At 47.4% G+C, this 15,041-nt stretch overlaps 1 protein-coding gene across 4 annotated transcripts in view; it reads right to left on the bottom strand.

Annotated features, from left to right (window-relative positions):
- nfrkb (nuclear factor related to kappaB binding protein) overlaps positions 1 to 5,394 on the bottom strand; it is a 115,540-nt gene extending 110,146 nt beyond the window's left edge. For all 4 annotated transcript variants that reach the window (XR_004416762.1, XM_033049875.1, XM_033049876.1 and 1 more), the window contains exons 1-4: positions 5,327 to 5,394; positions 4,320 to 4,469; positions 1,800 to 2,001; positions 883 to 1,010 (exon numbers count right to left, since the gene is read on the bottom strand). Coding sequence is in view for 3 of the 4 variants with exons in the window: in XM_033049875.1 (XP_032905766.1) it covers positions 883 to 1,010; positions 1,800 to 2,001; positions 4,320 to 4,454 (465 nt within the window). In the remaining variant the exon portion in view is untranslated. The remainder of the gene's footprint in view (positions 1 to 882; positions 1,011 to 1,799; positions 2,002 to 4,319; positions 4,470 to 5,326) is intronic.
- Positions 5,395 to 15,041: the final 9,647 nt, after the last annotated feature.

The raw sequence follows: 15,041 nt of genomic DNA, 5'->3' as shown, positions 1-15,041 counted from the left end.
AGGTAGGGAGTGGGTGATAGATGGCGAGGAGGGCAGTGGGGGAGGTGAGGAGGGAGAGTGGGGGGTGGGACTGGGGGGAGGGGAGGAGTGGGGGGACAGGGGGATAGAGGGAGCGGAGGGGGTAGGGAGGGAAGAGGGGTTATGATGGAGAGAGAGAGAGTGACTGAGGGTAGGGGAATGGAGGAGGAAAAGATGAGGGAGGGGGAGAGGGGAAAGAAGAGGGAGGGTGAAGAGGAGGGGGTGGAAGTCCTGGGGGATGAGGGGGAATGGAGGAGATTAGGGGTAGGAAGAGGGATGGCGAGGCGCAGTTTGGGGAGGGTTGCCGTGGCTCGCGTCACAACTGGCATCACATCGGGAACCTGTCAGCTGCGCCTGCGCAGTTAGGGGCTATGGGTGAGTGGTGGAATATTGCGTTGGGGGAACGGGCCCCAACAGGTTCCACTTGGTCTAGTTTATGACTAAATTTTAAAAGGTACGGCAATATAAACTAGTGGTTGGTCTGACTGGTTTAGGAGCCAAATTCTCAGCAGGTTGTGTAGACATTTTGTATCCACTACACACGTGGCCTTGGCACACAAACCAACATTTGCTGGACCTGACAAACCATGTACAAGTACTACATGAGGAATTCAAGCATCAGGACCCTTCTGCTCCTCACTCTCTGCTCTTTAGTTACATCCTTCAAATATCATTCAATTTTCTTAGTTTACCACTGCTCCAGAGTTCTTAAAACCCCATTTTATTACAAAGCAGACTCTGGTCAGGTCTCCTAAACACTTGACATGAATCACAGTTCATCCTGTGCCAAGTATGACAGCACAAACTCCAGCGTCAGGAGCCTGAGTGAACAAGCGGACCTTCCCAGGCAAAGGTGATTCCTACCTTTCTGGAGACGAGGATCTGTTTGAGCAGGTTGTGAAAGTATTGCTGCTGGGAGTAGAGATAACGTTTATACTGGGACTTAGTACAGAGCTGTCTGTACTTCACCACCTCCGGGTTAAAGTAACCATCTGTCAATGAAAGGGAAGCATCGGTGAAGCAGATACTCTGACCACAAAACGTTTGTCCCGACCCTAACAGTTCTTCCATCAGTATCCCTTACACTGAATTCAGTTTAAACATTCAGTCTCACCGACACAGCTCCAATGAAGAAGGGTCTCAACCCGAAGCGTCACCCATTCCTTCTCTGGAGAGATGCTAACTGTCCTGCTGAGTTACTCTAGCATTTTGTGTCTACAGCTCCAATGGAAGCAGCTTCTGAGTGGTCACACTCTGTGTATTATCAATGTAGGAAACGCATTCCAAAACAGGGCGGCACAGTGGGCAACTGGTAAAGCTGGTACATCACAGCGCCAGAGACCCAGGTTTGATCCTGATCTCAGGTGCTGGCTGTGTGGAGTTTGCACGTTTCCCTGCAACCACATGGGTTTCCCCCGGTTTGCTCCCATGTCCCAAAGATGTGCGGGTTTGTAGGTTAATTGGCCTCTGTAAATTGCTTCTCGTGTGTCAGGAGTGAATGCAAAAATTGCTAAACATACAACTAGAGTGAATGGCTGATGGATGGTTGGAGTGGGCTTGGTGGGCCAAAAGGCCTGTTTCTGTGATGTATCTCTAAACTAAATTTCCAAAACACTAAGATAGTGTTGAACGTGAAGAATAAACTGGTTGGATAACTTTGCACCAACGAGAGATTTCTAAATTTCCCAACTCCTTGCATTTAATTCATGTTATTTCCTAAAGCAGCTTTCCGCTGAACACAACCGTGCATTCATTAGATGCCACGGCCACCATCTCCTCACCTCGGAACAGCTTCTGAGCAATGTGCAGAGGGTTTCCAAAGCGGAAGTCATCCCCACCGAAGAGCCCCGCGACGATGCCATCCTGCTGCTCCCGGTTATTCTCAGGGAACTGCGGGAGAAACTTCCTCAGGTGATCACGCTGGGCCGGAGAGAGCACCCCTTCCCACGTCCTGCGGCTTACCACGTCAAAGAAGATGTCAGGCTATAGGACACAGGGGTTAATGTTCAATGTTGCAGCCTGTCCCACAGTCAAAATGGCAGCAAAAATTATGCCACAGAATCATAACTAAATATATCATTGGTACAATTAAACTCAATTTGAATTCCAGATAAAGTGTCAATCCCAAGAGTAGTTTGAGGAGATACAGCACAGACTGTTGTGCAGGATGGACCTGCAGATGCTGCTTTAAACAGAAGATAGCTGGGGTAACTCAGTGAGACAGGCAGCATCTCTGGAGAGAAGGAATGGGTGTCTATATCACTGTCTATATCTCTTGTTTCACTCTCCCATGACTAGTCTGAAGATCTATCCAGAGATGCTGCCTGTCCCGCTGAGTTACTGCAGCTTTTTGTGTCTAACAAATTGTTGGGTCATTAAACCTCCCAGTTACACAGCAGCAGTGAAGTCACTCGATTCTGTTTTGTAAACCAGCCATTTGGCATCACCTGCAAGTTGATTTTGACCTGGATACAGGAAAGTCAGAAATGAAACACTGCTCAAAATAATAGTGCAGAATGAGAGAATGTAACTATTTTCCCAGAGACTGGGGAGTTTTAGGTGGAATTAGATTTTTCATTATGATACAGGAAATGATACATCAAGTCTATGCCAGTGCTCAGCACATTCCTATTAATCCCAGTCCACTGTTATTCTCACTACAACTCTTCTCTCACATGCCCACGAACCACACAATTTCCCAGCTATTCTACACCGAGCAAACTTGAGTCGTGACTGAACCCAGGTATCCTGGTCATGTGGGAGGAAACACAAACTTGTGCAGCTTATAGCCCAGTGGTATCAATATTGATTTCTCTCACTTCAAGTAACCCTGACATTCCCTCTCTCTCTATCCCTCCCCCATTCAAATCACACCAGCTTCTTTCTCACACAACAAACAGTGAACGATGGCCTGTTTCCTTGGTCATCGTTACTTTTTTGCATATCTTTCATCCATTGTTCTATATCTCTCTACATCATCATCATCCATATCTCTTGTTTCCTTTTCCCTTGACTTTCAGTCTGAAGAAGGGTCTCGACCCATAGAGTTACCCATTCTTTTTCTCCAGAGATGCTGCCTGTCCCGCTGAGTTTCATCTAACTTTTTGTGTCTATCTTCGGTTTAAACCAGCATCTATAATTCCTTCCTACACACCTGGGGAATACCATCTGGTCATGTGGAGAGCGAGCAAACTCCAAGCACGGGATCAAGATCAAGCTGGAACAGTGACCCATCTATAGGTCACTGCGCTGATGGTATGCTCACTCTCTCTTGCTGAACCATCACACTAATTGGGTGGCACAGTGGCACAGCGGTAGAATAGCGGGTTTGATCCTAATTAAAGGTGCTGTCTGTAAGAAATTTGCACAATACCTGCGTGGGTTTTCCTTGGGTGGTCCAGTTTCCTCCCACACTCCAAAGACAAACGGGTTTATAGATGAATTGTCTTGGTATAAATGTAAACTGTCCCTCGTGTGTGTAGGATAGTGTCAATGTGCAGGGACCACTGGTCGGTGCAGACTCCGTGGGCTGAAGGGGCCTGTTTATGCGCTGTATCTCTAAACTAAACCAAAAGCATCGAGATGACGTATCCTATTGTGGATTTTGCAGGAGTTGAAGGTCCAGGCAGCTTGAGCCGTGGTGCGAGGAAACCAAATGGTGCAGTGAATTATAACTGCACAACTGAGTTATGACTGAAAGTTGTGCAAGCATGAACTGCAGACAGTCAGGAAAAGGCTATCCAGGAAATAGGAATGAAGATCAGGATTTAATGGGAAACATTTTCTTCAATTCAAATCATTGGCTGCGGCCAGTTTTTGAGCCATGCATTCCTCCTGAAAACATCATATTTCCACCTCAGTACAAATGGTTCTTTGTGACTGAGAGTTCCCAGGTCTGCCTTCATCCACCCCAGTTGTCCAGATTTCCCTCAGTACTGCATGGAAATCCTGTCCTAGACTATGGGCTTGGACCCAATCCTCTTGAATGATAACTGCCGACCGAACCAGATTGTTTACTTTTCCCTGCATATTTCTTTTACATCTTGGACCTGCTCTTCTACATTTAACTTTTTTGAGTCCATCATAATACCACAGGGATCCTTAGAAAAGCAACTGGAAAACTAGAGAATGTTAGTGAAAATGCAGAATCTCTTTCAGTGCTTCAATTCTTATATGAACAAGGAATTGCAGATGCTGGTTTACAAAAAGGACAGACCCATCGCCAGATCCATGTCTTCCAGAGATGCTGAGTTTCTCCTGCACTTTGTGTCCAGAGAAGTCTTAGGTTGTAAAATACTCACATCCTCCAACAGATCCTCTGGGAGACTGACCCTGGTTCCTCGAAGTAAACACTCCTCCATGATACCAGCACCATTAATCTCCCTGGCAGATCCCAAATCCAAGGGTTCTGTTAGCATATTATCCAGACAATCCATCTTTAATTATATAACCTGAGAAAAAATAAACAAGAAAGCAAAAGTAGCATATCATCAAATGGAGCTGCTTGTAAAAGGATGGCGATGGCAAAGGAGCCTTACCCTATTGTGTAACATAAGGCATGTACAGTTCCCACACATGTTCCTTCAGTGTTTAAGAAGGAACTGGAGATGCTGGAAAATCGAAGGTAAACAAAAGTCCTGGAGAAACTCAGCGGATGCAGCAACATCTATGGAGCGAAGGAAATATTTCCATAGATGCTGCTGCACCCGCTGAGTTTCTCCAGCACTTTTGTCTACCTTGTTCCTTCAGTGTTAGCATCACCTATGAACACACATTATGTTCTTCATTGTCCTTTCCGACTCCCTCCTGTCCCCGATTTCTTTACTCCCTCACACTATCCCCATCCAACCACTGTCTTCCCTCTCAGTCTCACTTGCCCTCCCTTTATACATTGCTCTTCTCCGACCCCCCTCATCCCTTGCCTTGCCCCTACAATGCTCTCACCCCCCCCCCCACACACACACACACCAACCCCCCCCCCCCCCCACACACACACACACCCACCCCCCCCCCCCACACACACACACACACACACACCCACCCCCCCCCCCACACACACACACACACACACCAACACACATACACACACCCCCACACACACGTACACCCCCCCCCCCCCACACACACACATCAACACACAACCCCTTCCCCCACATATCCTGCCGCACAACCTCCTCCTGGTCAACTAACTCCCTCGCTCCCTCAATCCTTTCGCATATTCCCTCCGGCGCATCATTCCTGCCCCAACTCTCTCCCTGCTCCCTCTCAATGCCGTTCCTCTCCCCTCCCCTCCATTCCCTCTCCTCACCTGCCCGGCCTCCGCGACACTTGCCTCTCGGCCCGGGGAACGCGGCGACGGACGGACGGACCGGAAGTGCGGCTCCTGCGGGGCCCGGGTGTCCCCACATCCGCTGTCCCCGACGGATAGTTCCGGCCCCCGGCCCGGGCCCTCCCCTGTCGCCTCTCCAGCCCCACAGCCCCGGCTCTGGACGAAACGCTCCATAGATGCTGCACCCGCTGAGTTTCTCCAGCATTCTTGTCTACCCGTGTAAACAAAATCTCCTTTAAGCTTTGCCCCTGTCACATTATAGTCATGGACATCTCCACCTATGGATAATTATATGTATCAGGTCTCCCCTCAACCCCCAAAGTTCCAGAGAAAACAATGCAAATCTATCCAACCTCTCCTTGTCGCTAATATCCTGTAATCTAGGCATCGATCGGGTAAATCTCTGCACTCTCTCCAAACACATTCCTGGCATGGTGTGACCAGAATCGCACACATTTCCAACTCTCCATGCAACCGTGTGTTACTCTGTTTTTTGGAATCTCATCCTCACGACCACTTTTACTTTCCTCGTAACACCTTGAATTTATTGTCCTGAACCCATGTCTACTTCTGCAGCAATTCCACCTTCCAGTAAGGCTTGTGCTCTAGTCAGCACAGACAACATTTATAGCTTTGTCTTTGTAACTGTGACCATGATAAACCATAATGCTCACCACTGGGGAAGCTGGGGTCCACCACCATCAGAAAGGTAGAATATTTGCTCCGTGCTGGAGTTTGAACTTGCCGTCTGTATGGAGTGCAGTGCACCAAGTGCTGGAGCAACGCAGGGGCTCAGACTCAATCAGTCTGAAGGGGGGTGGCAACCATTATCCCTTTAAAAACAACCACTGTCTCATCTTGTTCATTTTCCCACGTGCCCGATCACAACCGGCAGAAATATAAATGCTGTGAGCTTGCATGCATCCATTTCTGTTACTGTCCTTATTGCCCCAGACCCACCATGCCAAACCACCTCCTGAAAGTTCTAAGATCACGCCCTTGCATCTTCCACTGGTTTATCTCCTGCTTGTCATCGCATTTTTATTCTCATCCTTGCAAGAAGCTTACCGTCTCCTGCCAAGACCTTATTCTCACCAAACTGCTGCCCCCAAATCTCCCTTGCTCGCCACATACACTTGATGCTGTGAACTGTCCTATCCCTTCACCTTGAGCCCTCACACCAAAATCGTCCACATTTGACTGGAAAAGGATCCTAGCAGGAATGACGGCGGAACAGCAATGGCAGGAATTTCTGGGCATAATCCAGAAGATGCAGGATTATTTCATGCCAAAGAGGCAACCGTGGCTGACAAGGGATGTTAGGGACGGTATAAAACTAAAAGAAAAGGCGTATGACATAGCAAAGAGTAGCGGGAAGCCAGAGGACTGGGAAACTTTCGAAGAACAACAGAAGGTAACAAAAAGGGCAATACGGGGTGAAAAGATGAAGAACGAGGGTAAATTGGCCAAGAATATAAAGAAGGATAGTATAAGCTTCTTTAGGTATGTTAAGAGAAAAAGATTAGTAAAGACAAATGTGGATCCATTGAAGGCTGAAACAGGTGAAATTATATGGGAAACAAGGAAATGGCGGAAGAGTTGAACAGGTACTTTGGTTCTGTCTTCACTAAGGAAGACACAAACAATCTCCCATATGTACTAGAGAACAGAGGAACTGAAAGAAATTTGCATTAGGCGAGAAATAGTATTGGGTAGACTGATGGGACTGAAGGCTGATAAATCCCCAGGTCTGATGGCCTGAATCCCAGGATACTCAAGGAGGTGGCTCTAGAAATCGTGGACGCATTGGTGATCATATTCCAATGTTCTATAGATTCAGGATCAGTTCCTGTGGATTGGAAGGTAGCTAATGTTATCCCACTTTTCAAGAAATGAGCGAGAGAGAAAACAGTGAATTATCGACCAGTTAGCCTGACATCGGTGGCGGGGAAGATGCTGGAGTTAATTATTAAAGAAGTAATAATGGGGCACTTGGACAGCAGTAAAAGGATTAGTCCAAATCAGCATGGATTTGTGAAGTGGAAATCCTTCTTGACTAATCTTCTGGAAGTTTTTGATGATGTGACAAGTAAAATGGATGAAGGAGAGCCAGTGGATGTAGTGTATCTGAGCTTTCAGAAAGCTTTTGATAAGGTCCCACACAGGAGATTAGTGGGCAAAATTAGGGCACATGGTATTGGGGGTAGAGTATTGAAATGGATGGAGAATTGGTTGACAGACAGGAAACAAAGAGTAGGAATAAACGGGTCCCAGTCAGAATGACAGGCAGTGGCGAGTGGAGTGCCGCAAAGCTCGGTGTTGGGGCCGCAACTATTTACAATATATATTAATGATTTAGATGATGGGATTAAAAATAACACTAGCAAATTTGCAGATGACACAAAGCTGGGTGGGAGTGTGAACTGTGAGGAGGATGCTAGGTTGCAGGGTTTCACGTTTCAAGTTCAAGTTTACATTTACTGTCACATGCACCATTGGTACAGTGACATTTGGCTAACCATACAGCCATACGAATAAAAAGAACACAACACACGATAGAATTTAACAGAAACATTCCCACACAGCAGAATCAACGGTTCCCACTATGAGGGAAGGCAATAAAGTTCAGTCATCTTCCCCTTTGTTCACCCGTGGTCTGGGCATCCAGAGCCCTCCGTAGTCGCCGCTACGGGCGGCCCGATGTTCAGACCCTCTCGCCGGGATGATTGGAACTCCGATGTCGGAACGAAAGAACAATCTCACCGGCTTGGAGTTCCGAATCGGCCACTTCTTACCGCAGACCGCGGCTCCCAAAGTCCACAGGCCGAGCTGGGCGGAGATTCAACACTGGCGGCCCTCAGCAAAGGGATCACCAGGACTCCACGATGTTGAAGTCAGTGCCGCCCACGGCTAGAAGCTCCGCAACCACAGCTCCACGATGTTAAAGCAGCCGGCCCAACACTCCGGAGCTCCAACAAGCGATCCCTGATAAGGCATCGCCCGCTCCGCGATGACAAAGCAGTGCTGCACCTCCGCTGAAGCTCTGGCCGGTCTCCGGCAGTAAAGGCCACGCCAATCCAGATGGTAGGCCGCGAGGGAGGGGAGGGCAAAGATGAGACTCGGAGAATAGTTGCATCCTTGCCAGGAAGTGACTAAGAAACGGTTTCCCCCTTATCCTCCCCACCTCCCCCACATAAAAAGACTAAGAAACCTCCAAAAACATACTTTTTAGACTAAAAATAACAAAAAGATGAAAAAACAGACTGTAGATAGGGTGGCTTGGACAGGTTGAGTGAGCGGGCAGATGCAGTATAATGTAGATAAATGTGAGGTTATCCACTTTGGCGGCAAGAACAAGGAGGCAGATTATTATCTCAATGGTGTCAGATTAGGAAAAAGGGAAGTGCAACAAGACCTGGGTGTCCTTGCAGACCAGTCACTGAAAGTAAACATGCAGGTCCAGCAGGAAGTGAAGACAGCTAATGGCATGTTGGCCTTCATAATGAGATGATTTGAAAATAGGAGTCAAGAGGTCCTTCTGCAGTTGTGCACGGCCTTGGTGAGACCACATCTCAAAGGTTCAAAGGTTGATTTATTGTCACATACACCTAGATGTAGTGAAATTCTTTTTGCCAATGCAGCACATAAAAAAGAATACAAACATAACAATAATAAATAGCTTTAACATAAAAACGTCCCCCCACAATGGTTCCCATTATGGGGGAAGGCACAAAGTCCAGTCCCATCCCCAATGTCCACCCATAGTCGGGCCTATTGAGGCCTCCACAGTTGCCTCTACAGAGGCCCGATGTTCCAGGCCGTCCTCGCCGGGTGATGATGTTCCGGCGTCGGGAGAGTCCTCTCAGCGGCATGGGAACCCTGGAACGGCCGCCTCCCTACTCGAGACCGTGGCTTCCGGAGCCGACAAGGCCGCGCCGAATGGAGCTCAACTGGCAATCTCGTCGAGAGATCCCAGGCTCCCGATGGAAAGTTCAGCGCCGCCGCCCGCAGCCGCTCCACAGACCCGCAACGGTCCCAGCTCATCGGAGTTCCAGCTCAGCGACCCAGGCAAGGCACCGCCCGCCCCGCAATGGCGCTCCAGCGCTGCACCGCCGTCCTCAGACCCGCAGCTCCGCCTCCGCCGATGCCGGTGCCGCCGCCGCCACCGAGGCTCCGGGCGGTCCCCTCGCTCCTCGGACCCGCAGCTCCGCAGCCGCCGATGCCGAGGCTCCGGGCGGTCCCCTCAGGAAATGCCGCTCCAGGCCCGCTGGTAGGCCGCGAGGACGGGTCGAAAGTGCAGCCCGGAGAAAAGCTGCATCTCCGACCAGGTAGGGACCATGAAAATTAGCTTCCCCCTTCCCCCCCCCCTCCCCACACATAAAATAGCTAGAACTCCTTAAAAACAAAACACTAAACTAACTAAAAATAAGAAAAAAGAAATGAAAAACAGACAGCTGCAGGCTAGGCAGCCATACCCCCTACAGGTCGGCGCCTCATATCTGGAGTATTGTGTGCAGTTTTGGTCTCTTAATTTGAGGAAGGGCATTCTTGCTATTGAAGGAGTGCAGCGTAGGTTCACGAGGTTAATCCCCGGGATGGCATGACTGTCATATGAGGAATGATTGGAAAGACTAGGCTTGTATTCACTGGAAGGTACACAAAAATGCTGGAGAAACTCAGCGGGTGCAGCAGCATCTACGGAGCGAAGGAAATGGGTAACGTTTTGGGCCGAAACCCTTCTTGTATTCACTGGAATTTGAAGGATGAGAGGATATCTTATAGAAACATATAGACTGGACAAGCTAGATGCAGGAAAAATGTTCCCAATGTTGGGCGAGTCCAGAACCAGGGGCCACAGTCTAAAGAGGCTGTCCCACTTGGGCGACCTAATTGGCGAGTTTGGAAGAGTTCGAAAAAATGACATGTTGAAGACCTCCTTCAACTATGTAGAAGACCAGCTTCGACTAACTTCGGGAAAATTGGACACCGAATAGTGGTGAGTGAAGACGATCTCCTTCGACCTCCCTTCGACTATGATGAGGGCAGGGATTCAAGTTTCTGGATCATTGGGACTTCTTTTGGGGAAGGTGGGACCTGTACAGAAAGTATGGGTTGCACTTGAACCCGAGGGGGACCAATATCCTGGAGGGGAGACTTTAAACTAGAATGGTTGGGGCGAGGGACTCAAATAGAGAAAGCTAGTAGACAGAATGGGAGGCAGGAAGCAGAAAAGGGAAGCACTCGGGCACAAGAGGCGAAAGAAAAAAAAGGAAATAAACAGAATAAGAGGCGGGGGGTTTCTTAAATATGCATATTTTAATGCTAGGAGCATTGTAAGAAAGGTGGATGAGCTTTGAGTCTGGATAGACACCTGGAAGTATGATGTTGTGGCGATCAGTGAAACATGGTTGCAGGAGGGCTGTGATTGGAAACTAAATATTCCAGGATTTCGTTGTTTCAGGTGTGATAGAATTGGAGGGGCAAGAGGTGGAGGTGTTGCATTGCTTATCAGGGAAGATATTACAGCAGTGCTTTGGCAGGATAGATTGGAGGGCTCGTCTCGGGAGGCTATTTGGGTGGAACTGAGAAATGGGAAAGGGGTAGCAACACTTATAGGGGTGTATTATAGACCGCCAAATGGGGATCGAGAATTGGAAGAGCAAATATGTAAGGAGATAGCAGATATTAGTAGTAATCACAAAGTAGTGATTGTGGGAGATTTCAACTTTCCACACATAGACTGGGAAACGCATTCGGTAAATGGGCTGGATGGTTTGGAGTTTGTAAAATGTGTGCAGGATAGTTTTTTGCAGCAATACATAGAGGTACCTGCCAGAGGAGGGGCAGTGTTGGACCTCCTGTTAGGAAATGAGACGGGACAGGTAGCGGAGGTATGCGTTGGGGAGCACTTCGGGACCAGTGATCACAATACCATTAGTTTCAATATAATTATGGAGAGGGTCAGAACTGGACCTAGGGTTGAGATTTTTGATTGGAGAAAGGCTAACTTTGATGAGATGCGAAATAATTTAAAAGGAGTGAACTGGGACATTTTGTTTTATGGGAAGGATGTAGAAGAGAAATGGAGGATATTTAAAGGGGAAATTTTAAGAGTACAGAATCTTTATGTTCCTGTTCGGTTGAAAGGAAACAGTAAAAATTGGAAAGAGCCATGGTTTTCAAGGGAAATTGGACATCTTGTTCAGAAAAAGAGGGAGATCTACAATAATTATAGGCAGCATGAAGTAAATGAGGTGCTTGAGTATAAGGAATGTAAAAAGAATCTTAAGAAAGAAATTAGAAAAGCTAAAAGAAGACATGAGGTTGCTTTGGCAAGTAAGGTGACAGTAAATCCAAAGGGTTTCTACAGCTATATTAATAGCAAAAGGATAACGAGGGATAAAATTGGTCCATTGGAGAGACAGAGTGGACAGCTATCTGCAGAGCCAAAAGAGATGGGGGAGATATTGAATAATTTATTTTCGTCGGTATTCACCAAGGAGAAGGATATTGAATTATGTGAGGTAAGGGAAACTAGTAGAGTAGCTATGGATACTATGAGTTTCAAAGTAAAAGAAGTACTGACACTTTTGAAAAATATAAAAGTGGATAAGTCTCCAGGTCCTGACAGGATATTCCCTAGGACATTGAGGGAAGTTAGTGTAGAAATAGCCGGGGCTATGACAGAAATATTTCAAATGTCATTAGAAACGGGAATAGTCCCCGAGGATTTGCGTACTGCGCATGTTGTTCTATTGTTTAAAAAGGGTTCTTAGAGTAAACCTAGCAATTATAGGCCTGTTAGTTTGACTTCAGTGGTGGGCAAATAAATGGATAAGATACTTAGAGATAATATATATAAGCATCTGGATAAACAGGGTCTGATTAGGAACAGTCAGCATGGATTTGTGCCTGGAAGGTCATGTTTGACTAATCTTCTTGAATTTTTTGAAGAGGTTACTAGGGAAATTGACGAGGGTAAAGCAGTGGATGTTGTCTATATGGACTTTAGTAAGGCCTTTGACAAGGTTCCTCATGGATGGTTGGTTAAGAAGGTTCAACTGTTGGGTATAAATGCAGGAGTAGCAAGATGGATTCAACAGTGGCTGAATGGGAGAAGCCAGAGGGTAATGGTGGATGGTTGTTTGCCGGGTTGGAGGCAGGTGACTAGTGGGGTGCCTCAGGGATCGGTGTTGGGTCATTTGTTGTTTGTCATGTACATCAATGATCTGGATGAAGGTGTGGTAAATTGGATTAGTAAGTATGCAGATGATACCAAGATAGGGGGTGTTGTGGATAATGAAGAGGATTTCCAAAGTCTACAGAGTGATTTAGGCCATTTGGAAGAATGGGCTGAAAGATGGCAGATGGAGTTTAATGCTGATAAATGTGAGGTGCTACACCTTGGAGGACAAATCAAAATAGGACGTACATGGTAAATGGTAGGGAATTGAAGAATACAGTTGAACAGAGGGATCTGGGAATAACCGTGCATAGTTCCTTGAAGGTGGAATCTCATATAGATAGGGTGGTAAAGAAAGCTTTTGGTATGCTAGCCTTTATAAATCAGAGCATTGAGTATAGAAGCTGGGATGTAATGTTAAAATTGTACAAGGCATTGATGAGACCAAATCTGGAGTATGGTGTACAATTTTGGTCGCCCAATTATAGGAAGGATGTCAACAAAATAGAGAGAGTACAGGAGATTTACTAGAATGTTGCCTGGGTTTCAACAACTAAGTTACAGAGATAGGTTGAATAAGTTAGGTCTTTATTCTCTGGAGCGCAGAAGGTTAAGGGGGGACTTGATAGAGGTCTTTAAAATGATGAGAGGGATAGACAGAGTTGATGTGGATCAGCTTTTCCCTTTGAGAATAGGGAAGATTCAAACAAGAGGACATGACTTCAGAATTAAGGGACAGAAGTTTAGGGGTAACATGAGGGGGAACTTCTTTACTCAGAGAGTGGTAGCGGTGTGGAATGAGCTTACAGTGGAAGTGGTGGAGGCAGGTTCGTTGGTATCATTTAAAAATAAATTGGATAGGCATATGGATGAGAAGGGAATGGAGGGTTATGGTATGAGTGCAGGCAGGTGGGACTAAGGGAAAAAAGTTGTTCGGCACGGACTTGTAGGGCCGAGATGGCCTGTTTCCGTGCTGTAATTGTTATATTCTTATATTCTTATATGAAGACTATCTACGACTACCCTCGACTAACATGTCTACCTACTACGACTAAACCTATGAGTAAAAATATTGATTTTTTTCCATGGCGTACTTTTTTTACTCGCTGGAATTGTTTAACATATTGAAAAATACGCCACGACCTAGCTGAGGCCTCGAGTACGCGGAGACCACTCTCGAGCATGAAGGAGAGTTACGAAAACCTCCAACGACCTTGTGTTGACCATGCTGCGAGTATGAGTCGAGGGCAAACTGGCCTGAACTTGCGGATTAGGTCGCCCAAGTTTAAGAATAAATGGGAGGCCACTTAAAACTGAGATAAGAAAAAATGTTTTCACCCAGAGTTGTGAATTTGTGCAATTCTCTGCCACAGAAGGCAGTGGAGGCCAATTCACTGGATGAATTTAAAAGAGAGTTAGATAGAGCTCTGGAGGCTGGCAGAATCGGGATATGGGGAGAAGGCAGGCACGGGTTACTGATTGTGGATGATCAGCCATGATCAATGAATGACGGTGCTGGCTCAAAGGGCCAAATGGCCTCCCTCCTGCACCTATTTTCAACTGTGATCACTGTTATTTGGAACTGAGGTACATAGTTGCCTCTCCTTTCAGAGGATGATGAATCTCTGGAATCCTCCACCCAGAGTTGTGGAGGCTGCATCATGAGAGGTACTGAAGGTGGATGTAGATACATTTATTACGGTGATAAACGTCTCTCCTGTGACACTGGACAGCTTATGCTCAGCTCTCCCATCTCTTCTCTGGCCCTGACACTGACGGCTCCAATAGCATCCACATGGTTGACTCTCCGGGGACCTAGTGCTCCGCCAGTTGCCTCCATACGGGGGCCGTTAATACCGATAACACTGGGCCCTGCTGCCCTACCTCCTGAACTAGCCGCACTGCTCCTCTGACCCCTCACCCCCCCCCCATCCTCCTGAGCCTGACCCCAGCCTTTGCCTCCCTCGTGTTTTCACCGTTCCCTCTGAACTGCCTCTGCAATACAGAAAGGTCAGTCCTCAGTAAAGGCCTTACCTTTGTACCCCACCTCAATGAGCTCCAGGCTGGCCCTGAAGTTGAGCTCTTCTTCCATCACCTCAGCATCCTCTCAACACACAGCCCTCCGCTCACTCAGCACCATTCCCAACATCATCATCAAACCCACGAACAAGGGAGGTGCTGTGTCGGGCTGACCTGTACTGTGCTGAGACCAGGCGCCAGCTCTCTGACACCTCCTGCCTCCCCTTCACCACCACCCCACAGACATACACCTGGTCATCTCCCCAATTGTTTATCTCATCTCACCAACTCTGGACATCTCTTCTCAGCCTCCAACTTTATCGTTCCCCAGCCCCATCCTGCCTGCTTCTATCGCCTTCCCTAATTCCACACACAGGACTGCTCTGGCAGACCCACTGTTTCTGCCTGCTCCACTGAAATCATCTCCACATACCTTGATTCCATCCTATCCCCCCCCCACCCCCATCCTGTGCCTTCCCACCTGATGCAAGA

This window comes from Amblyraja radiata, chromosome 33 (assembly GCF_010909765.2).
Source record: "Amblyraja radiata isolate CabotCenter1 chromosome 33, sAmbRad1.1.pri, whole genome shotgun sequence".
NCBI lineage: Eukaryota > Metazoa > Chordata > Chondrichthyes > Rajiformes > Rajidae > Amblyraja > Amblyraja radiata.
The sequence above is the reverse complement of the archived record's forward strand: the minus strand, read 5'-3'. Positions and strand labels throughout refer to the sequence as shown.